The sequence below is a fragment of the Sorex fumeus genome, unplaced genomic scaffold, assembly GCF_029834395.1.
Source record: "Sorex fumeus unplaced genomic scaffold, SorFum_2.1 ptg000009l, whole genome shotgun sequence".
NCBI classification, from domain to species: domain Eukaryota; kingdom Metazoa; phylum Chordata; class Mammalia; order Eulipotyphla; family Soricidae; genus Sorex; species Sorex fumeus.
In genome coordinates this window covers 14297027-14320980 of record NW_026606066.1, presented here as the reverse complement: position 1 = coordinate 14320980, position 23954 = coordinate 14297027, and the positions used below count along the sequence as shown (strand labels likewise).

At 36.4% G+C, this 23954-nt stretch overlaps 1 protein-coding gene across 10 annotated transcripts in view; it reads right to left on the bottom strand.

The window, feature by feature from the left end:
• SLC4A10 (solute carrier family 4 member 10) overlaps nt 1-23954 on the bottom strand; it is a 320600-nt gene that overhangs the window by 64103 nt on the left and 232543 nt on the right. For all 10 annotated transcript variants that reach the window (XM_056110433.1, XM_056110436.1, XM_056110435.1 and 7 more), the window contains 5 exons: nt 18911-19057; nt 16350-16450; nt 13219-13393; nt 12536-12669; nt 11889-12134 (listed from right to left, as the gene is read on the bottom strand). In XM_056110433.1, coding sequence (XP_055966408.1) covers nt 11889-12134; nt 12536-12669; nt 13219-13393; nt 16350-16450; nt 18911-19057 — 803 coding nt within the window. The remainder of the gene's footprint in view (nt 1-11888; nt 12135-12535; nt 12670-13218; nt 13394-16349; nt 16451-18910; nt 19058-23954) is intronic.

Genomic DNA, 23954 nt, shown 5'->3' with positions numbered 1-23954 from the left:
AGGAACATCACTTGAAAGATAAATGAAATTATCTAGAAAGATGACTATGAAGCTATACCTTCGTATAGATGCTGTTTTTATAAAAGCATTTGCGGGGATAGAGTGCTGCCAGCAGTCAACCTGTACCTGTAGCCACGGGGCAAGTGCATCAGCAGCCTGATGGTGTCTTCAGGCTTTCCGATACCACAAAATTGCTGCTGTGCCTTTGGCCAGACCCCAACAACTTGGAGTCAAGTTTACCAAGAAATTAAACGGCCTAAAGTATGTGGGAGCCACACCCACAAACCACCCCCAGCTCAGCTATATAAGCTCATTTTTTGGCCTTATTTAAGAGACCCATCAATCTCCAAAGAGATCAAAAGACGCAGTAAGGGTAGCACAGAGGTAGGTGGGAAACCTGACTGAGATTCCAAGACTGCTTGAATCGGGTCTGGGCCTGCTCTCCCTAGGTCTCCAGTTCTCCAGTAGCTTGGCAATCGCACCCACAAACTGCCCCTGGCGCCATGCAATCTCATCAATGGCCAAGACCCAGAGACTATAAACTAAAGCTCCTGGAAGAGAATGACACAGAATTTCTTGGACATTATAGTCTATCCCTAACAAGCAATACTAAACAAATCGTCTAGCATTATCTTTCTGGCAGGTTTGAGCGGTGATGGAACTGGTGTCAAAATATCAAATATAGCCAAAGTAGAGAGAGAGTATGTGGGAAATTGTCTGCCACGTAGGCAGGGGAAGGATTGGAATTGGGGAAGGGGGAATTCTACAGATTTTGATGGTGGAAAATGTGCATTGTTGAAGTGATGGGTATTTGATGATTGTATGGCCAAAGCTCAAACATGAAAGTTTTGTAACTAACTCGTGGTGAATCAATGAAAAGGGGGGAAAATAATAATAAAATAATAAAATAAAATTAACATTCTGAATTGAAAGAAAGAAATGTGGATTTCATGCCCAATTTAATCAGCTTAATCAATGGCTGAATCATCGATTTGCTCGAGCGGGCCCAGTAACATCTCCATTGGAGACTTTGTTGTTACTGTGTTTGGCATATCGAATATGTCACAGGGAGCTTACCAGGCTCTGCCGTGCGGGCGAGATACTCTCGGTAGCTTGCTGGGCTCCACGAGAGGGGCGAAGGAATCCAACTCGGGTCGGCCATGTTGGCTGCTTGTAAGGCAAATGCCCTACCGCTGTGCTATCGCTCCAGCCCAATGGCTGAATAAAAAGCAGTATTCTTATATTAAAAAAGTATTTGCAAGCTATACAGAAGCATTATAATTTTTTGAGAAATTAGTGTGAGAAGTCACGGCCGCTTCTCCTGGGAGGGAGCATAAAATGAGACTCCCATAACTATGCCACCAGACTTTATGCCAGGCTGTTTTCACTCGGGGCACTCCAGAGGGGAGCAGGTGAGAGCCCTCCCTGCTCCAAGGGGCCCGGCAGCCAACCTCCACTACCCAACTGTCACCACGCTCCAGGCCACTTTCCGAATCGCTTCGCAACTGAGTGACACATCATAAGACACTTCCTAGCCATTTTTTATAATTACCACACCATGTTTGATGGGGTTCAGGCAGTAGGCAACAATTCATAGAGAGAAATATATATATATACACATAATATATATACATATATGTATATTATACATATATATAGCACAGCGGTAAGGCATTTGCCTTGCATGCAGCTGGCCCAGCCGAGCCAGGTTCGATTCCTCCATCCCTCTCAGAGAGCCCAGCAAGCTACCAAGAGTATCCAGCCCGCACGGCAAAGCCTGGCCAGCTACCTGTGACATATTCAATATGCCAAACATAGTAAAAGTCTCACAATGGAGATGTTACTGGGCCCACTCGAGCCTGGCAAGCTACTGAGAGTATCCCGCCTGCACAGGCAGAGTCTGGCAAGCTCTCCATGGCATATTCAATATGCCAAAAACAGTAACCATAACAGATCTCATTCCTCTGACCCTAAGAAAGCCTCCAATCATTGGGAATGACGAGTAAGGAGAGGCTGCTAAAATCTCAGGGCTGGGATGAATAGGGACGTTACTGGTACCTGCTCAAGTAAATCAACGAACAATGAGATGACAGTGACAGTGGTAGTGTGAGAAAAAGAGAGTAGGGCTGGAGCGATAGCACAGTGGGTAGGGCGTTTGCCTTGCACTCGGCCGACCTGGGTTCAATTCCTCAGTCCCTCATAGAGAGCCCGGCAAGTTACCAAAAGTATACTGCCCACATGGTAGAGCCTGGCAAGCTTCCCGTGGTGTAACTTGATATGCTAAAAACAGTAACAAGTCTCACAATGGAGACTTTACTGGTGGTCACTTGAGCAAATCGATAAACAACGGGAGGACAGTGCTATTATTAGCAAGAAGAATGAATTGATCACCATTAGCAAGAAGAATGAACTGATCACCATTAAGAGGAAGAAAGATTTTAGAATTTGCCCTTTCAACTTCAAGCTTACAAAGATCTAAACTATAAGCGTTCACTTAGCACATGAGTTTGCTAGGACTGCAGTACCAGAAAACTGTAAAGCTAATACAACAGATTTTCTCACAATTCTGAAGTCAAGAAGACCAAAATCAATATGCCAGCATGATTGGATTCTGTCAAGGACACTCTGCTTAGTTTGCCTATGGCCATCACTTGCTGGTCAAAATTGGCCTTTTCATTGTGCATTACATCCTGACCTGTTTGTGTGCTTAAATGTTCTCTTTGCTTAAGGACTCTAGTCAGGTTTGATTGTGATCCAGCAAAATAAGATCATGTACTCTTAACACTGTCCAAATAAAGTAAAGAACTGAGGCATTGAGGGTGAGGGCTTCTACAGACAAATTTGAGGGCACCATAATTCAGCTTTTAAAATTCAGCAAAATGACTGCAGGGTGAATAGAACTCTCTTTCATTACTGAAAACCTGTCTTTGTACTTGAAAAGAAAATTCTACCAATGGTCTTTCATTCATTTTTTGGATGTCATAATGTTGGAGAAACAAAAACTGCCTTTCATCTACCAATTTTAGAACAAGCCCTGATTGACTATGAATTGACTATGAATAGGTAATTACCTGTTACCTATGTAATTAAAAGATAACACAGTAAACAGAAGTAGCACAACTGACTGAACATAAACTTCATAGAAACTAGCAATCAATGCACATTCATAAATTTAAAGAACCATCTTGAAAAGATAATATTATAATCAGGTTGTTATATTTTATATGCTAAATATATTTTAATTTTTATCTATAACTGAAAATTATAATCAGAATATTTTTACAAAGTACTGGTAATCTCCGTTTCCCAGGGTTAAATATATATTTTTTCCATTATATATTTTCTGTTAGTTAAATAATAAAATGAATAAGCTCAATTCCTTATATTATCAAGAACTGCATTTATTAATATAAAAATATGCTCAGCTAACTGAATTTGGCTAGTCCTAGAAATACCTAGTTTGAATAGTATTAAGAGGAATTAACATTAATTTCCATAGTTAAAGGGAAATGTTTCTTCTTCCAAAACAAGTTGTTAGCTATATCTCTAAGCATTCATTTAGCATGACTAATACTATAAAGTATGTAGTTGTGACACTTAAATTACAGCAAAGTAGAGATAAATGAATGAATAATATAGCAACATTTTACAAGAACAAGAATAATTTGCTCCAATTTTTTAAAATATAAATGTCAGATACCCTGAGTAAAATTATCAAAATATATACAAAATGCCAACATATACAAAATGGCATTACATTAATTTCATAAAGAATTCATGGCATACACTCAACAGGTAAGATAAAGTTAAATGGCAGAATGGGATAATACCATCCAATAGAAAAAGCAAAACATTGAAAAAAATGAATCTACTCTTTTATAAAATGAATCTACTCTTCATATTTTAACTGTTAATTAAACATCATTAGCTCATACTACAAAACATCTTAACTGCTTCCTAGGATATTGGGAAACAGAAATTTAAATATATAGAGGATTTTGAAAATAAAACTTGTCAATCTGGAATTAAAATTATGACAATCAGTGAATTTATGTTGTTTTTTGGCCACACTAGCAGTGCTCATGACTTTCTTCTGGCTCTGTGCTCATGGATCACTCCCGGCTGGGCTTGGGGAACCATATATGGATAGGGATTGAACCTAAATCTGCATCGTGCAAGGCAGGTACCTTATCACTGTGCTATTACTCCGACTCCAACTTGATTTTTTTTCAAATTTGAGCCAGCATTTTGTGCACAATAGAGATAAGTTAAACCACTTGGTTTTGTTATAAAACTTTTACATACTATTGTATTTAATTTTCTACAATTTGTTGGGAATTTTTGCATGGTTTTTATAAGATATTGGTTTATGGTTTTACTTTTGGCATAATGCCTTTGTTTGTTATTAGACCAATGCAAACTTTATAGAATGAATTAGATACTATTCCTCCACTCCTATATTCTGGAAAAGACTGTAGACAATCTCTATAATTTCCTCCTTATTTGAGAAGTCAACAGTGAATAAATCTGGTCCTGGTATTTTTGAAGGTGATTAATATTTATTCAATTTATTTAATAACAGAAGCGTATTTATATTATCTATTTTTTTCTGCTATAAGTTTTAGCAGTCTTTCAAATATTTAGCCAATTTCACTTCGTTTATCAAATTATGGGCTTAATGTTCATAGAAGTTCTTTATTATCTTTCTACGTGCATAAAAACTATAGCAATATCCTTTCTTTTATTTCTGATATTGGCAAATTGCATTCGTTTCTCTATCTCTCCTAGTATGGTTGGAAGTATATCAGCCTGGAGCGATAACACTGCTGGTAGAGCATTTGCTTTGCATGCAGCCGACCTGGGTTCAATTCCTCTGCCTCTCTCAGAAAGCTCGGCGAGCTACCGAGAGTATCCTGCCCGCATGGCAGAGCCTGGCAAGCTCCCCGTGGTGTACTCGATATGCCAAAAGCAGTAACAACAAGTCTTACAATTGGAGACATTACTGGTGCCCACTGGAGCAAATCGATGAACAACGGGAGGACAGTGCTACAGGACAGTGCTACTAGGGATTTCAATGAACCAGCTTTTAATACATAGGTTTTCTCCATGAATTCCCTGTTTTAATTTAATTAATTTATAACTTAAATTTTTCCTTTTGTATTTGGGTTGCTTATAATTAATTTTTCTTTTCTAAAGCAGAAGCATAGACGATTAAATTCAAATCTATTTTTCTTTTCTAATACATGTATACCATTGTATATGTTTCTCTCTGAGCATTGTTTCCACTAAATATCAAATGTTTCTATAAACTGTTTTCTCTCTCTCTCGGTTAAAATAAAAACTTTAAATTTTACCACTAGATTTCAAATTAACATAGCAAATAACAAAAGTTTAAAAATTTAACAAGCCATCTACTGATTAAAAAGTAGTATTTTCACCTAAAAATCCTGGTACTTAATAGATTTGGTGTGATTGAGATGTGTCTGGTAGTTGGATTATAAAGAAACCTTCCCTCTGTTCTTCCTTCCTTCTTTCCTTCTATCCATCCATTTTTGGCCCACACCCGGCAGTGGTCAGGGCTTATTTTTGGCTCTGTGCTCAGGTCCCTGGTGGGGCCTGAGGGACAATATTCTATCTCTTGAGCTGCAAGCATATTTTTCTTAAGTGTATAGACTTTGGACACTTCATTAAAATGTTAGATTCTTATAGATGTATCTTAACCTAGCATACACACATTCCTGCTATTCTGTGCTAAAAATGGCAGTACTAAGTATATTTAGGTTGAATGAAAGTAAAATATTAGTAAATAAAATATTATTGTATTCCACTTAAATACTGCATTAAATTCCTCTGGGTCTTACATATGGGTAATACTTTATTCTATTTTCCACATTCCTTAAAATTAAAGAAACATAGAAAAAGTTATTCTAATGAAATGACTACTTATTGCTAACTTGACATATTCAGTTTGATTGTGTGGTGTAATATATGTATTCTTGAAACTAAATTGATTATCTTGACACTTGAATTTGGCACAATGAAAGAAAAACTTATAGCTTCAACTATAAAGACTACATATTGTCACATTATAAAGTTAGATTGCAAAAGGAACTAGGAAAGTCTTAAAAAATCAAAGACATTTTGTTATTGACTGGTAAAGCTATAAATATAAGAAAATCTAGATATAGGGGACCCAAAATAAATTAAATCTAAAATGTAGATCCTAAATATGAAAGTTCTTTGAATATTTTAAACCTAAACCAAATCTGTGGCAGCATAAGAACATTCAATTTTCAAAGACTATAATCTCAGATACAGTATATGTATTTGGTGGGGGGGTCACACCTGGCTCTTCATTCAGGAATCACTCCTGGCAGGCTTGGGGGACCATATGGGGTGCTGAGGATCAAACCTGGCTCAATTGCATGTAAGATAAGCACCTTATCCACTGCACTAATGATCTGGCCCATTATTTCTTAGGATCATTTTGCTAACAGTTGTTAAAGCATGTGACCAGAAACATCAGTAAAACTTTCAGATGACACCTAAAAATTGAATATTGTGCAAATGTCACATTGATAAGATCATTAGCGAAAAATCAGGCCTAATGCCAGGGAATCATCTAGCAACTGTGCCTGGCTCACCAAAAGCAGGAACATTGCTTGGTGACCTTGCCCAACCCATTTCCTCTGAGCTGTGCATACTTGCACAAGAGTAAATTCTCCACAACACCTGACTGCAGGAAGCAGGAGCAGCGTACAGCGTACAGTGTCTCAGAATGCTGACAGCAGGGCTCTAACCAATCCATCAGGCTTGAGGCAGAGCTTAGCATCAACCTTGTTCCTGCAGTGAATCAGCAAACGGACTCCATACACTATCACTCACAGTGGCATAAACTACACCCTCACAGATGGAGAGATAGTACAAGAGTTAGGACACTTGCCTTGCTCAGAGTTGACCCCAGCACAAGATATGGTCCACTGAGCACTTACAGAGGTGACTCCTGAGCAATGAGCCAGGAGTAATCCCTGAGTATTGTTTGGTATGTCCCCAAGCCCAAAATCAAACAAACAAAACAAAACTAGACCCTTATCACTATTATCCACATAGTAAAGAGTCAATGAAGAAGTGAAAAGTAACCTGTATTGTTAAATGTCCCCAAATACACAAGAGATCTCAACTCTCTGATAAGCAATTCAGAGTGACAATGGTAAAGTTGTCTACTGAATTGAAAAAATCAACAAAAAAGAGAGCCCTGATAACGAACAAGAAAGTATGAGAAAGCTTCAATTAGAAGTCTCCAAACTAATGAGGCTAAAAGAATAAAACAACACAATAGGCCAGATAGTACAGAGAATAAGATGCTCTGCACACAGTAGACCTGGGTTTGATCCTAGATGTCATATTGGGTCTCCCAAACCCCACCAGTAGTGATCCTTGAGCACAGAGCCAGAAGCTCTGAATGGTCAGGTGTGGCCCAACAACAGCAACAACAAAAACCAAAAATAAAATAAAAGGAATTAGCAGTGGATTCTCCACAACAGCATCAAATCAGTGTGTTCAAGAAATAAGAAGCTATTCAAAAAGAATAGGAGAAGGAAAATCAGAATTAAAATCAATGAATAAAATGTTAGAAATAATGGGACAGTCTTAGGAGAAACAATATATAAATTATAGAGTCCCAGAAAGAGAGGAAAGGAAAATAGAGGGTCGAGTTTTAGTAGAAGAAATTATACACATGAATGTGTCCAATATAAGGAACCCCCAGAAACCACCAATAGAACAGATAAGTGAGGTTCTAAAGTGCGGGGGTAGAAGGGATCTTGGGGCAGTGGTTACTGAAACTCTGATGAAGTTGCATTGCAAATATAAAGTAATAAGACAGAACATGCTGTAAATATCAGTACTTCAATGAAAATGATTTTTAAAGTGGTCATTATTCTAGCAATAACCTTTATTTTCTTTAATGCACATGACATGATAATAATTTGCATTATATGCGTAGCAAAAAAAGTACTTACTTTGATTGTCCAGGCAGTAAATATAAGCAATACCTGATCAAATTCTATGATTCAGTGATACTGAAAGCCAATTATTTTGTTAAAACTAAAGCAAAGTTCAATACTATTAGGGTATATGATCAACTCCACATTTCCCAGAGAAACCATTACTCTCTGTGTTTCTCTTATGCCCATTTTAGTGCCATGAAACACTAAAATCTCATTATCCATCAGGATGAACAAGTCTTCCAGATCTTCAACCTCCTAATTTTGGTTGAGAAAGGCACATGAGCAAAGGAACACAGTGATTAACATACATTTGTATTCAGCCTCCAAATAATTAGGTTTCAGATATACACACTGTGATTTAACTTGGAAGGATCTTTAAGGCGGAGACGGAAACTTGAGAAAGTAGAGACCTATACCACTACCATCTTCGTCACCATGACAGGCAAGAATCACAGACACAAAGAGCTATTTTTGTTTTCAAAGTATGCTCTGAATTTTTAATTCATTTAATCCCATAATTTGTCTTGATTTCATCTCTTTTTCACTCCTGGGCAATTGTAATTCCATATTTGCTCACTGTCTCCACTAACCCTTTTCCTCAATTTGTTTCTTCATTTTTAGACACTTTTATCTTTTTCTATCAACAATGAAGTTTTTGTGATCTTTGCCCTTTACAACAGCCATTGTTTTTCACTCTCTTTGGCACCCAAATGAGCTATGGATACTTTTTATATATTTGCTGCCTACTACTTTTCCAATTTTTACTTTCCCAAATTTCTACTTGCTTCCATCCCCTGCCCAAAACTGTTCCTTAAAGTTAATAATAATCTATTTCCCTTTATTATGTTTTATCTCTACACCCCACTCCTTATGTTTTATCTCTACACCCCACTTCTCTTCAAAGACCTCATGATACAGTTATATTTCTTGCTTTCCACAAACTTACATTATCTATTACTTTTTCTTTTTTCTGATACCTCTTTGAAATTTAGAAGGTACATTTCTTGCTTGTTTTTCTTTCCTTTCCTTTCCTTTCCTTTTCTTTTCTTTTCTTTTCTTTTCTTTTCTTTCCTTTTCTTTCCTTTTCTTTCCCTTCTCTAAGTTCAAATGATGACCACTGTGGTGGAGGGTGTCCTTCAGACATAAGCACTTGCCTTACACAGGAAGCCTTAATTCACTTCCTTTCACCAGCAAATAAACAAAATGTCAGCAAATAAACAAAGTGTCAAGGAAGGCAGGAAGGAAGCCCTGGAAGGAGGGACTGAGGGAGAAGGGAGGGCGGGAGAAAGGGAGGGAAGAAAAAATGTAGGGGGGAAGAAAATAAGGGAGGGGAGGGAGGGAACGGAGGGAAGCAAACAGGCAAGCAAGAGAGACTGTGACCACTCTCCAGGGTTTGTTCTTGGTTTCCCTGATCCTTTTCTTTCTAGACCAGGGATTTTTAACCTTGCTTCTCAGTTTGAAAGGCCTTCGAATTGTTACTGAGTGTCAAGGAAGAGAGGCGGAGGTGAACAGCTTTTGTCTTCTCTGCTCTGCAAACACAATGTTCTTTTATCTTTTATTCATTTCACAGTTTCTTTTGAAGAACATTTCTATTTATCGGAGTCATAAAACCAGATTCCAACTTCTAATTTTGCTGCTAACCATACAACTTCGGACAAATATTTCGAAGTATTCATAAGTTTCTTATACCCAGGACTGTTCTATTCCCTGCATCTGAACCACTGTTCTACTACACAATTTTTCCACAACTTCTGACTCCCACTGACTTTTTGAATAGTATTGAAACTTATTTAGAAAGATGTGAGGGGACAGAGAGGGAGTGAAATACGGTTGAGAAATAACATAGGCTATTCCAGAGTGAAAGAAAAATAAGTAAGCAAAGAAATAAAAAGATAAGTGAGATACATGTTCAAGGGAGAACATGGGCTTGAAGAGCAAGCCTGACTTTTTGGTCTTCTATGCCACTTCCTCTAGGAAGTTTTTTCTCATTCCAAAATCTGAGTTTGGTGCTTTCCTTCTGTGGTGCCACAGGATTCTGTACCACTAGCTTAGCACAAGCACTACTTCACTGTGTATCTGTCTCCATTCCCTGCAAAACTAGAAACTTTCTGAGGACAGATTAATATTCATGATCATCCTATCATTTATCATTTATCATAGATGTAGAAGGTTTCAACTCCAAGAAGAAGTAATTCTTTATTCCGACACAATATTCAAGTTAAATGATGCCTTTTTTTCCCCTGAGGACATAAAGAAAGATATACTAAAAGATATACTAAAGATAAACTAAAGACATAATGAAAGGCATGCATTAATATTAGCCATCATCCTGAACAAACTGCTTTTCCCACCTGCCTACTTCTAAGTGCCTTTGAAATTTCCCTCACTCCCCTCTGAACACTACTAACAACAATCTCTATATTTTATTTTATTAGGAAAGTTATTCTGCATTTTCTTACTTGTTTCTTCTCCTTCAGCAAAAAGAAAAGTAAAACTGTTCAAAGCAATTTCTAGAGACCAAGAAGAAAGTCAAAGTATAAAAACCATGTTGTTTCAACATTGCCATTACATAATTCTTTTAAAAATTTTAACATTGGACTAATCTGAATGATTTTAACTTCTAACACTAAACAAAGAAAACTCTCCAAAAGAGAATCTTATTTATTTACACAATGTATAAGAGTGCATTGACAGATAAAGAGATTATAACTATCTCAGAAAGATCATATCGCCTCAAATAAAAATTTGTGTACATATAATAATATGTTAACAAATATGGAAAAATGTTAAAATTAAATACAAAAGGAAATAATGTATATCTTTGTGAAGTATATTCCAGAAATTCAGTCTTAGAAATGTCTAATTTGGTATATTAAACTATAAAGAGTAATAGGTAATAGGTTTAATCCCACCTTCAATCTTACATTGTAATATAAGCATCAACTGGAAATTCCCGAGCATTTCCATGATAAACACTGTAAGTACTAAAGCAAAATAATATTTCAATTCAGTTTTTTTTATGTTTTTGTATTTTCAAAAGTTAAGCTAGTACAAATAGGACTCTGTGAATTTCTTTTAATGCTTTGCCCAAAGTATAAATTATTGTATTTCACAACTATGTTCATTTGGATTATAAAAAATTGGAAAAGATCTAAAAATTGTACAAAATCACATGTGTATTTTGAAAAGTCAAAATACCTCTATAGCAAACTTGATTTTATGTATGTTTCTATATTTTGACTTTTTAAACATTAAATTAGTACACTTAGAATCCTATGAATTTCTTTTAGTGTATTGCTCTAAATGCAAATTCTTATATTTCCCTACTATGTTTCTTTTGATCATAGTAAATTATAAAGGGCCAAAAGAAAGACCAAAACCACATGTATATTTTGAGAAATCAAAATATCTGTACAATAAACTTGACCTTAATTTATTATGTATACAACAGGAATACTTAAGAAATTTCAAATATATATATTTGGAAGAGATAATAACAACCCAAGTATCAGCGAAGTGATAGACTTTTATGGGGTTAGGGGGGTGGGAGGGATATTGGGATCATTGGTGGTGGAGAATGGGCACTGGTGCAGTGATGGGTACTCGGTCACTGTATAACTGAAACCCAAGCATGAAAACTTGTAAGTCTACAACTGAACCTCATGATGTTTCACTAATAAAAATGTAAAAAAAAAATATTTTTTTGTTCAAGTTCGAAAGTTCAAGACTTAGGTTACAAAAATAATTTAATGTACTCTATCCTCTATAATTCTATGTATATATCCTCTAATCTGATTAGAAATTTCCTCATATTTATTATAACACCAGCTATATTTTTAAAAGGAAAGCTCTATAGCCAATAGGGGAAATTATACTTACGAATATTGTGTCAGCAGTTCCAAATCATTATGCATGTTGATTGGATATGATTCACTGAGTTCAAACAACTTCTCTAGGGCCTCATAAATGAAAATGATGCAAATAAGAGAAGCAAAAGCTTCTTCAGTAAATCGAGTGATATAGCAGACAAGGGAGCTTGCATCAGTGGCCACAAGTATGATGCAGAGGGTTGCAGTCCAAAGTCCAATACTAGCTCTTAAAGATAGGTATGAGAGCCCATATTCTCTAGGAGGGGGGCAAGAATATGGAGAGGTCATTCAACAGATTACCACCATTTACAAAAGATAGAATAAATCTAATTCAGGAAGTGAAAGTAAATAACCATGACATCCCTAAGGGTTTAAACACTTAAACTTTGTCTAAAGAGTGCAACTAAGAGTAATACAAAACAAAGGCTGTTTTCTCAGCATTTAGAGCAAAGTGCTTGGGATTTAGAAAATACAATTTTAATAAATATTATATAACAACCAAACCAAATCTTTTCTTTTCCCCTTATTTTCATAGAAACACAAAAATGGTGAACTGGTTTAAATCAGTTAATGCTACCTCTCCCAACAGATTTCCAGATATGATGTTTGAATCAGTACAAAAATAGTATATAAAGGCCCAGATAATATAATACTTACTTGCAAAATTTAAACAAAATCTTTTCAAACACCAAAACTGGTCCTGTACTACCCAGTATAGTAAGAGGCTGTCCACCAAAGAGAGAATATGCTATCCCAGTCATGGAAGCTCCAAAGAGAGACTCAATTGCACTCTGTGTAGAGACAGAAATGGTTCCATTATCCAAGCTGCACATGTAAATATTAATCTAGGGAGGAAACACATGGATACACATTTTCCTTTACTATAAGAAGCCTAACATCATGGGGCAGGATGTGGAGTGGGAGGATTAAAAAAAGGGGGGGGCAGACAGGTAGAAGAAAATGTATGGTAGTGACCCTACACCCCCCCCACTTCAAATTTCATTCCTCAATGAAAGCTTATAATTTGTTCGTGATAATTGGACAGAAATATAGCTCCAATTAACAGGGGGATGAACCTTGGTGAGATAATAACCAGAACCTATCACCGAGGGACTATGCATGACATCAGAGTCTGAGTAAGTGTCAGAATTAAATGAAATAGTTCACTCCTAGATTCCCAGTTCCACTAGCTACCCAGAAAATTCTTGTAAAATATAGCTGCCAGACCATATTATAAATTTCTATTGATAAAGGAATAGGAAGTTAAATATCTACTTCTCTAGCTATGAGTCTTAAAACTGGATTAACTTTCAAAGCTCAAAGAATACTGCAATACATACTATACGACCTTCGGTTGCTTCTCCCAGTAGTCCTCCAAAAGTGATGACAGGAGACATACACGCGCAGTAGAGAAACAAAAAAGATGCTAAGCACTGCAGGCTGAAAGCATCTCTGAAGTCACTCCAGAAGTATGGAGCTTTTCTTTTGATATCTAAAATAAGTCCCCCAAAAATCCTAAGACAGGGGGGAGAAACACAACAGTGAAATCCAAATAAAAAACACACAAATCAAAATTGTGCATTTGCTTTGTTTCCAGGCCACAGTATATGTTTTCCACCAGCAGAGATGAGACCCATATTAACAGGCTATGTTGGATTACCATGACCTATTGGGACGGCTTTGCACACTATTCCTCAATTGCACCTCAGTTCCCAAACAAACGTGTCAACAACAGCCAAAAAAAAAAAAAAAGAAAAGAAAAGAAAAAGAAAAGAAAAAAGAAAAAAATAGCAGGTTCTCTCAAACAAGGTTCAGGACCATTTATCAATCAAAATTCAAATGAAATTTAAGGATTACTTTAATGAAATTGTCTGTACCATTTCAAAATTTACATCACTCACTCCTAAACTCAGGCTTAATGCTCTCAATAATTAATAGTTTTTCTAATTGTTTATGTTTGGTGTTGCAGAAAGTGAGGGAGTGTGGTTAAACTAGCTTTTGATACTCTTACTAGTGAAAAACACCTTAGAGATAAAAAGGCAATGTTTAACTGTAGCTCAAGTATCTACTATCTCTGCCAAAGAAAATCCCTCACCCAGTATTGTTCTAAGCTGTATGAATGAGAATAATCTTAGTATAATTGCTGGCTCCACAGTTGTTTACATTTTTAGGAAATTAAGAAAGGGATTTTATAAGCATCACTTTTGATCCATTACTGCACACAAAAAATGGCTATCATTCACAAGATAACAGTAGCCTTCCTTGGAATGAATTTATTTCCAATATATTCAAACCAATATAGGAATACTTAAAGGAGGAATTGGTGCGGGTTGGAGGTGGGGTGGCAGAATTCAATTGTGCAATGCCTAATCTGAGTACTGAGAGTCTTTTAACTTACAAGAAATAAGAAAAGATTGGTATTCTCATTCTTTGAGCATTTAATAATAAGGAAGACTTATCACTTGAATACTAGAAGCTCTGTGCTCTCTAAAATAAAAATGTCATTTTAAAATGATTTAGACATGGAGGTTAAAAAAATTACTACGTTCCAATACACTGCAAGTATATTGAATATACTTGGATTGTAATAAACTACCAAATTTTTGTCACTTATTTCTAGATAGGAATTATTATATGTATGGCAATCTAACAATCATCTCAATAATGATGATTATTATACTTGAGAAGGAAATTCTAAATCTAAATTCTAAATTCAAAATCTTTATCTTTAGCATGGCTGTAAAATTTAACGATTATTTTTAATGATTTTATTTGAACATAATGGTTCTATATTAGGAATTATCTTACTATTTGTGAGTGACAGATTATTACCATGTTTTCCTCATGATTGATTGTAAGGGAATCAAATGGAATAGGAGAGGTTGAGGATGATAAAATTTGAATATTCAGAGAAACATTTGAAAGCCTATGATATCTGCACAAACAGAGAACAATTTAGGTTCTCCTAATATGTTTTCAGTAAAAATATGTATGTATATACACTATGTTTTTAATTTGGGGGATTGTTTCTCACTGATTCAAGCTATCAAAGTCAAAATTCAAAATATATTTGTTATATTAGCCTTTGACTTATTTATGATTTATATACCACTTAAAACCCAAATGAATTTGAGATGATCCTGAATTCTAATGAACTCTATTAACTAATTAGTAGTTATTATTTATAAGCTTAATAGCACTTTCAATTAGACCACTGTTTGTTAATCAATTACTTATTAGGGAATACATTAATCTAAATAGTTGTTATATTACTATGCAATAAACGTGCTTTTAGCAGCAAAAAGCTAAATCCAGAAGTGGGAGGTCATTACAGAGAACAGTGCAAGAGCAGCCCAGATGTACACCAGCAATTCCAGGAGAGCAGATGAGTAATGGATACTTCAAGTCATGCCAGCAACAGAATCTGTGGAAGAACTCTGGAGAAGCGAAGATACCGGATATTGGTGACCTGGGAGGATTTAGGAAGCAGTAAGGAAAAGTGAACTTCGAAAAAAATCTAAGCTATGTGGCATGTTACACCTGAGAGAAAGAGAGAGAGAGAAGAAATACCACCAAAATAAAAAGACAGCATTTGAAAATATGAAAACAAACAGAAGGAGCAACAATGCTTCCAGTAATGGGAAAAGGAAAAAAATTGTTTGAGCCATCTCAAATTAGGTATGGAGCCCGAGGAAGACATTAAAGGACATTTCCCCGGAGACAAAAACAGAGATAAAGGGAAAGAACAGAGAATTAAAATGCAGAGTTGTCAGGAACTAGAAAGTCAGCTTAGAGGACACAGTGAAAGCAGTACAGGAAATGGCCTCGTGGGGAGGGGAGCACCAATCCTGCAAAGCCTTTGCTTGCCTTCAATTAGAATGGAGGCTATGTGCACTTATTCCCTGAAGAGAGACCAACCCAAGGGTTTCTGATTTTCTGCTCACACATTGCTCGGAGAGAGACAAGCTGTCAAAAAACCATAAAGAACCATTTTAAGAAATAAATTGAAGCTTTCATCTCTTCAAAGATGTGTGATTAGAAAAATAAATCTTATAGCTCTTTCAAATTACAACGGTAAAAAGAAAAAAATACTATTATATACATCCTGCTTGCATGTAATGAGATAGAATCTGCAAGACTGACTTGGTATTTTCATTTCCATCGTGAATGTGAAGCTTTCAACAGGCTCTTTTGGAAGGGCAACTGACAGCTTTCTTATTCATTTTAAGAACCCGAGAATGCATTTTTAGGCACAGCAATATGAAAGACTGGGTAAAATAAAAAAGAAATAGTATATCCACTGTCTGGTTTAGTAGTAATAAGAATCGTTAATGAGTGTAGAGAAACTAATTTAACTGGAATTTCACTCTCCAAAGAGGACTCAAAATGATATTGCTCAGAAGAGCAATTGCTGATCCACAAGGTTACATCATTTTGTCTGTGAGACCCCATACGTGTACATTTTACTAACCTTCCAGTTCGCTGGAGTTCAGGTCCACTATGTCCCCCGTGGGGTTCTGCTTCCCCATGAGCTGCTGTTCCATTTGGTACAGCAGGAATCTTCCTCTTCTCCTACAGAAAGTGTTTTTTGGGTTATATTTTAATTGAAATTTCACATAATAGCTGTAAATAGCAAATACAATTTTTCTCCCCTTGAGGCAATATGTAGAATCCTGACTCTATTTCTTTATTTGCGGCAAGATTACAGGGATTCCAGGAGTAAGGATTTTCTAAAATTTCAGTTTCCTCCTGGTTTTATTAGTGTAATAATCATCTGTACCTGAATTGTTGAGGAAACTAAATAAGATGCTGAATATTTATTCATTCGTTCAATTGAAATTTATTGCCTAGTGAGTTCCATAAATCCTGCAAACGCAGAAGAGATAGTACAGGAGTTAAGATCTTGCCTTGCATAGTCAACCCTATTCCATTCCCTGGTTCCAACACATTTGGTCTCTGAGCATTGCCAAGAGTGATCCCCGAACAGAGAACCAGGAGTAAGCCTTGAAAACCACTGGCTGTAGCCCCAAAATACAAACAAATGAACAAACAAACAACAACAAAAAACCTTTAAAGACCTAATGCTTATTCTTCTCAATGCTTGCAATAAATTTCAGAGGGATTATTTCCAAACACTTTTAATGGGGTCAACACAACCTGATCCACAATCAGCGGCCAAAGATCTGACAGCGGGTAGGGTATTTGCCTTGCATGCGGTGACTCGGTTCAATCCCCAGCATCCCATATTGTGTCTCCTGAGCATACCCAGGAGTGATCCTTAAGCAAAGAATGAAGAGCAGTAACCCCTGAGCACAGCCAGATGGGACCCACATATTTTTTTAAAAAGAAGTCAGAATATTCATGATAAAAAGTGATGTAAAAATCCTCAACAAAATTATTGGAGTGTTTATCTTAGGTAAAGGAACATTTGAAAACAGAAGTATATATGAACACTGTCTATTAATACTCTAATGGAAAATATCTAGACAAGAATAAATACAAGAATTTTGAGATTCCAAAATAATTCAATGATTTTATTTGACTCCTCACACTATACAATTAATTACTTCAGTCAGCAAATACTTAATAAGAGCAAATTGGGGCCCCACCATTAAAAAACGCCAGTGGATAAATCAGGTTTATGAAGCGTAGATTCTATTAGGAAAGGCAAACAATAAATAAGTAAATTAATTTTATGGTGTTCTAGAGAGGGAAAAATATACGGAAAATTTTAGAGTATTGTAGTGTCGGGACCTAAGATATGAGTAAGAACTAGGGATGAGGGATGAGGGAAGGTGTGTTCCATCTCAGTACCATATATGGTCCTTGGAACACTGACAGAAATGAATTCTTAGGCAAGGAATAAATGAGCCCTGGGTCATCACTGTTATGGACAAAAAGTAGAAAGGGAAGGGAAGGGAAGAGAAGGAGAAGGAAGGGGAGGAAGGGAGAGGGAAGGGAATGAGAGGGAAGGGGAGGGTGAGGGATGGGAAAGAGGGAGAGGGAGGAGGAGATGAAGGGAAAGGGAAATGGGGAAATAGGGATGGGAAAGGAAAAGGGAAAGATAAAAGGAGGAGGGAAAAGGGGAAAGGGAAAGGGAAGAGGAGGGAAGGAAAAGGAAGGGAGATGGAAGGAAGGAAGAAAGGAAGGAAGGAAGGAAGGAAGGAAGGAAGGAAGGAAGGAAGGAAGGAAGGAAGGAAGGAAGGGACTGAGAGAGGGAAGGAGGGAGAAAGAGAAGTACCAACTCTGTAAAATTTGTTGATTGACAGGCAAAATAAAATATAATGCAGAATGAGAACTGACTCTGAGATTTAATGGAATGTAGATCATAGGTGAACAGTACATAAATAATTTTAATGGAAAAACGAAGGTAAAAGCCTTATTGGAATATATTTAAGGAAGCATGGAACAGAAAAAAAGAAAACAAGTACAGAAAAACCTGTACTCTGGTTGCAGAAGAGAAACAAATTACCTCAAATATAGCAAAACTTTATCTCATTCTTTCTGGATTATATAATAAGTAAACTGCACATTTTATTTTTGTAGGCATAATTTTTTACAGTTTTTACCATACACCTACACAAAGTAATACAAACATGAAAATTATAATAAATTCCTTTTCAACAGGAACTGTGATTAGCAGAAAGAAGGAGTTTTCAATAAAATATACTGAGGTATGCCTCTGCCTTTTTTTCCCTGCCAATTTCAAAGTGATGCTTTAGAATATAGGATTAATAGTAGTTTTATCAGTTTTATGCTATATATTTATTAAAATTTTCCTTTTACCCTAGTATAATATCTCCTAGGGTGATTTAAATTTTTTTCACACGTCACATCTTGTTTTTTGGTTGTTACTACTTAACTATTGAGACACCAGGTTTCTCAGTGAGGAATGCAGATAATATCAAAGAAGACTTTGTAACTCATTCTCCTTCCTTCCTATTATATTATTAAATAAACATAATATTTTATGTTTATTTGCAAGAACATGAAACATTTAAACCTTTAAGGAATATTTTTAAATATACATACCTGGGAAGGAACACTTTTGGGAGGCTCTATTCGAATGCTTGGATCCCATTCTCCAGGAGGGAGAACAGTTACCTGATCCAGAAATTCATCAATTCCTGATACCAAGTCATTACGATCCTTAGCTTTGTAAGCAACATCATGAAATACCTACAGATGAAAAGAAATACCACTTATAAATAAAAAGTACTAACAAAATCTTTTGTTGGTGGTTATTGCATGGTTTTGGGAGAGTGGGGGGGGGACACTTGGCATTGTTCAAGGTTCATTCTTGACACTGTGTTAAGAATCACTACCAGAGGACTTAAGATATGCTGGGGATTAAACCAGGGATAGCTGTGTGCAAGAAAAGTGCCCTACCCACTATATAATATCTCTGGCCCAAATCAAGATCTTAATATATTGTTTTTATCTTACAGTTATCTTACACATGAGATTACAACCATTTGAAGTGGATAACTCCAATTAAATGTTTTATTTTTATTTGGGGGAGTTCCCAAGCAATGTTCAAGGGGTCCAAAGGCCACTCCTATTGTTACTTGAGTCAAGCAGTGCTAATAAAAGTTTATGGTGGGGGGTATGGTCACGAGTTGCCCCCCACGAGTGGCTCTGCGGCACAGCCATAACACCAGATGCACAGAAACCAATCTCATAATTATCTGGCTCTTTGCAGAAATCTGAAATCATTATATGATTCTCATAACAAACTATAGAAAACAGAGTATTTCACAATGCCTTTTCAGCAATTCTGATTGTTGAGGAGGGAATTCTGAACAATAACGGTGCATCTTTTGTAGAAATAATGAATGTAATCAATGTAGAGAAGAGTTAAGTGGAAATCATCTGCCTCACAGGCATTGGGAGGAGTGGGAGGGGGGTATATTGGGGTTCTTGGTGGTGAAAAATGAGTACTGGTGAAGGGAAAGGTGTTTGATCATTGTATGACTGAGACTAAAACCTGAAAGCTTTGTAACTTTTCCCACAGTTATTCAATAGATAAATATAAGAAGAAAATAAATAAATAAAATTATGGAAAAAAAAGCTAAGGTGGAGTTCATGCCCAATTCAATCAGCTAATCAGTGGCTGAATAAATAGCAGTACTCCTACATAATAAAAAAAAAGTTTATGGTGGACACACAGCATGCCAGAAATCAATTCTTACATTTCTTTTAAGATACTCAAGTTTTAGTTGGTTATTCCTGGAGCATAACCTAATTTTTTGCACAGAAACCTTATGCTTTATATAAGAGGAAAAAGTAAAACAAAGTATAAGTAAAAAATTTAATTTACACCAAACATAATACTTGTTATACTTTCATATTTTATGTATTTCACATACATAAAATGAGGAAACTATTATATATAAGTATTTAAAAATATTATATATGTTAGTATTTATACATATATTGTATTCAAATACTAGTTATTCTTTAACAGGATTTTATCATTCTTTATATTATTTGGAAAAATTCCTAGCTTTCTGGGGAAATTGTTCTTTAGTATATCTAGCTTTTCTTCTTAACAATTATTTTATTTTATGTCTTGATATTCAATCAAAACTTTTTAAGATGTGAAAAATGCTCATTTTCTAAAACTTTCCTTGACTTTCCAACTAAGGACATTTCACATATGACTGGTGTGATTAATATAGTTTTTTTCTTATGGTAATATGAAAGCATCAAATATATTATTAGTTACTTATAGTTGGAGAAATACATTTTTAAATATTAAAAAGACAGGTTTCTCTGTCACAAGACACTGAGTTTTTTGGCTTAGAATAACATCTATATTTTTCTAAAAACACTTAAAATGCCATGGGACCTAACCTGAACACTTCAAACTTATAATACTCTTAATCTACAGTGAGAGTTTAGCTGCTCTCTTCTTTTTTGGATAGAAGAAACCCAGAAGCTTGCTTAATTTTATCACATCTAATTTAAAATTGAATCAAGACCACATGATCTTAAATCTGCTTTGGATAGATCACCGTCTAAATTCAGCCAGAATAGCCAGATATCCCTATGTACTCCTGTTCCAGCATTTGCCCTTATTTATTTTGCTTGAAAATTTCTTTCCCCATATAACTAGCTTGATGTTTCCCCCTTTATTTGTTTTATTTATTTGTTATTTTGTGCATGTGTTTGGAAGTCTGTCCTCTTCAGTAATTTCTTATCTCATTCTTCACTTATCTCATTCTTCACTTATTTCCTATCTCATTCTTCACTTATTTCCTCATTCTTTTTAAGGTGGAACTGGAGGGGAGGGGCACCAGGTATGGAAGTCATTTAATTGGTCGTTTTAAATCTTACAGGGAAAAAAAATGTGAGATTTTTCTGTCAAAATAGATAATGGAATGGGTGGAGGTGGGAAATAGTAAAGGACAAAAGTGTGGACAAAACCCTGTTGCCTGCCTCATTCAACCAGGTGCCCGCCCAGCACCAGGGCCAGTGCGGCTAACTAGATAGATCCCCTGAGAAGGCCGGTATTCACCCTTGGTCTGCAGGGGACGGGACACCACAATTGAGGCACACCACACGGAAACAAAGCTGAACCGCTCTGGGCACTCTCTCCTCATTCAACCAGGTACCCTCCCGGTGCCAGGGCCCCTTCCCGGAGCCACGGCCACTAGTTATTCTCCCACTACATAGCCCATAGGAACCATAAGTTACCCTCTTAGATGGAACTTTCACTAGGTTAGCTTAACCACCAGAAACACATTAACCAATAATTCATTAAGCCCATCTCAATTCATTCTGCATCTCAAGCAGAATAGTAACAGTGAGTGTGAAAGTCTAAACCACACTGGTCACAACAGTAAACCAATGCAAAAGCCCACCAAGCTTACTTATTGAAGAAGCTAGCCCAGTAGATACCAACAGTAATGAAGTGCTAGACAACCTCTCTGACAAGGAATTTAGAAGGGAGCTACGGAGGATGCTTAGGGAGCAATGGAAAGCAATGCCAATAAAAGTCAAGAGAATTTGAAGGTAGAAATGAGGAAAATGCAAACAGAAATGTCAGACCTGAAAAACCTGGTAGGCGATTGTAAAACTCAGTGGAAGGTCTCAGCATCAGAGTAACAGCTGCTGAGGACAGAATCAGTGAACTCGAAGATGAAGTCCAGAGACTCTCCAGAAAAGAGCAGAAAATGTAAAAGAGACTCTCAATTCGGGGACAGATGGCAAGAGAGGACCGTGATGAAGCCAAGAGGGGTAACATAAGAATTATTGGAGTCTCAGAGGGACAGGAAGAAAACTCTGATGAAGAAGAAACTGTCAAAAACATCATTGCTACAATGTTTCCAGAGCTGAAGAAAACAGGTGACCACATTCAGGGGGCCCAAAGGGTATCAGCTAGAAGAAATCTGAATAAAAATACCCCAAGACACTTCTTGATCAAAATCACTAAAACCTTAGATAGAGACAAAATTCTGAAAGCAGCAAGATCAAAGAAAGAAATTTCCTACAAATGAGCATCCTTAAGGTTCACAGCTGATTTGTCTGATGAAACTTATGGCACGAAAACAGTGGTGGAATTTAGTGACAAAACTCAATGAAATAAATGCCTCACCAAAAATACTTTACCCAGCGAGACTCTAATTCATAACAGAAGGAACAACACACAGTTTCACAGACAAACAACAGCTCAGGAACTTCATAGACACAAGACCATGGTTACAAGAACAACTAAATGGGCTACTTTAAGACAAGACAGGCCCCTCAAATACACTAAATTTTAACAGAAAAATGGGACAAAACCCCATAACAATAATCTCTCTCAACGTCAATGGGCTAAATGCACCAATTAAAAGACACAGAGTGGCAGGGTGGATTAGAAAATTGAACCCAACATTCTGCTGCCTGCAAGATACAAATCTCAATAGTGAAAGCAAACACAGGCTCAGAGTTAAAGGCTGGAAAACAATTCTACAGGCAAACAGTTCCCATAGAAAAGCTAGGGTAGCCATCCTAGTATCAGACCACATAGATTTCAGAGTGAAGAAGGTTACAAGAGCTAGTGAAGGCCATTTCTTATTGATTAAGGGATCTGTACAACAGGAAGAACTTGCAATACTAAATGTATATTCACCTAATGAGGGACCAACAAAGTGCTTAAAACAACTATTCATAGACTTGGAGAAAGACATTGATAGCAACACAATACTAGTGGGAGACTTCAACACCACTTTATCACCTCTGATAGAGCAACCAGACTCAAGCTTAGGAAGGACATACTTCATCTGAGGGAAAAAATGGAAGAAAGGGACTTAGTAGATATATACAGGACACTTCATCCTCAAAAAGCTGAATACACATTCTTCTCAAGCGTGCATGAAACATTCTCCAAGATAGACCACATGCTGAGCCACAAAACATACCTCCATAAAATTAAGAAGATAGAGATTGTATCAACAATCTTCTCAGACCATAATGCGCTGAAATTAGAAGTAAATCACACACAAAAACAGAAAACTAAAGCAAACACCTGGAAATTAAACAGTTCACTATTTGACAACGTGTGGCTTAGAAAGGAAATCAAAGAGGAAATCAAAAGATTCCTAGAAACGAATGAAAATAAGGACACGAGTTACCAAAACTTATGGGACACAGCAAAAGCTATGTTAAGAGGAAAGTTTATAGCTCTACAAGCATTCCTCAGGAAGGAGGAACGAGCCCACATAAGTAACCTAACCTCACAGTTTAAGAGCTTGGAGAAGGACCAACAAAAGGAGCTCAACCTGAACAGGAGGAAGGAAATAATAAAATTCAGAGCAAAGATTAATAAGATGAAAATCCAAAACACAATCCAAAAGATCAATGAAACCAAGAGCTAGTTCTTCAAGAAAATAAACAAGATCGATAAGCCTCTAGCAAAACTCACAAAGAAAGGGAGAAAGAATACCCTAATAAACCAAATCGGAAATGAAAAGGGGATCATTACAACAGAAACTACAGAAATTCAAAGGATCCTCAGGGAGTACTTTGAGAAGCTTTATGCCACGGAAGCTTTATGCTCGAGAAAATGGATAAATTCCTAGATTCCTAT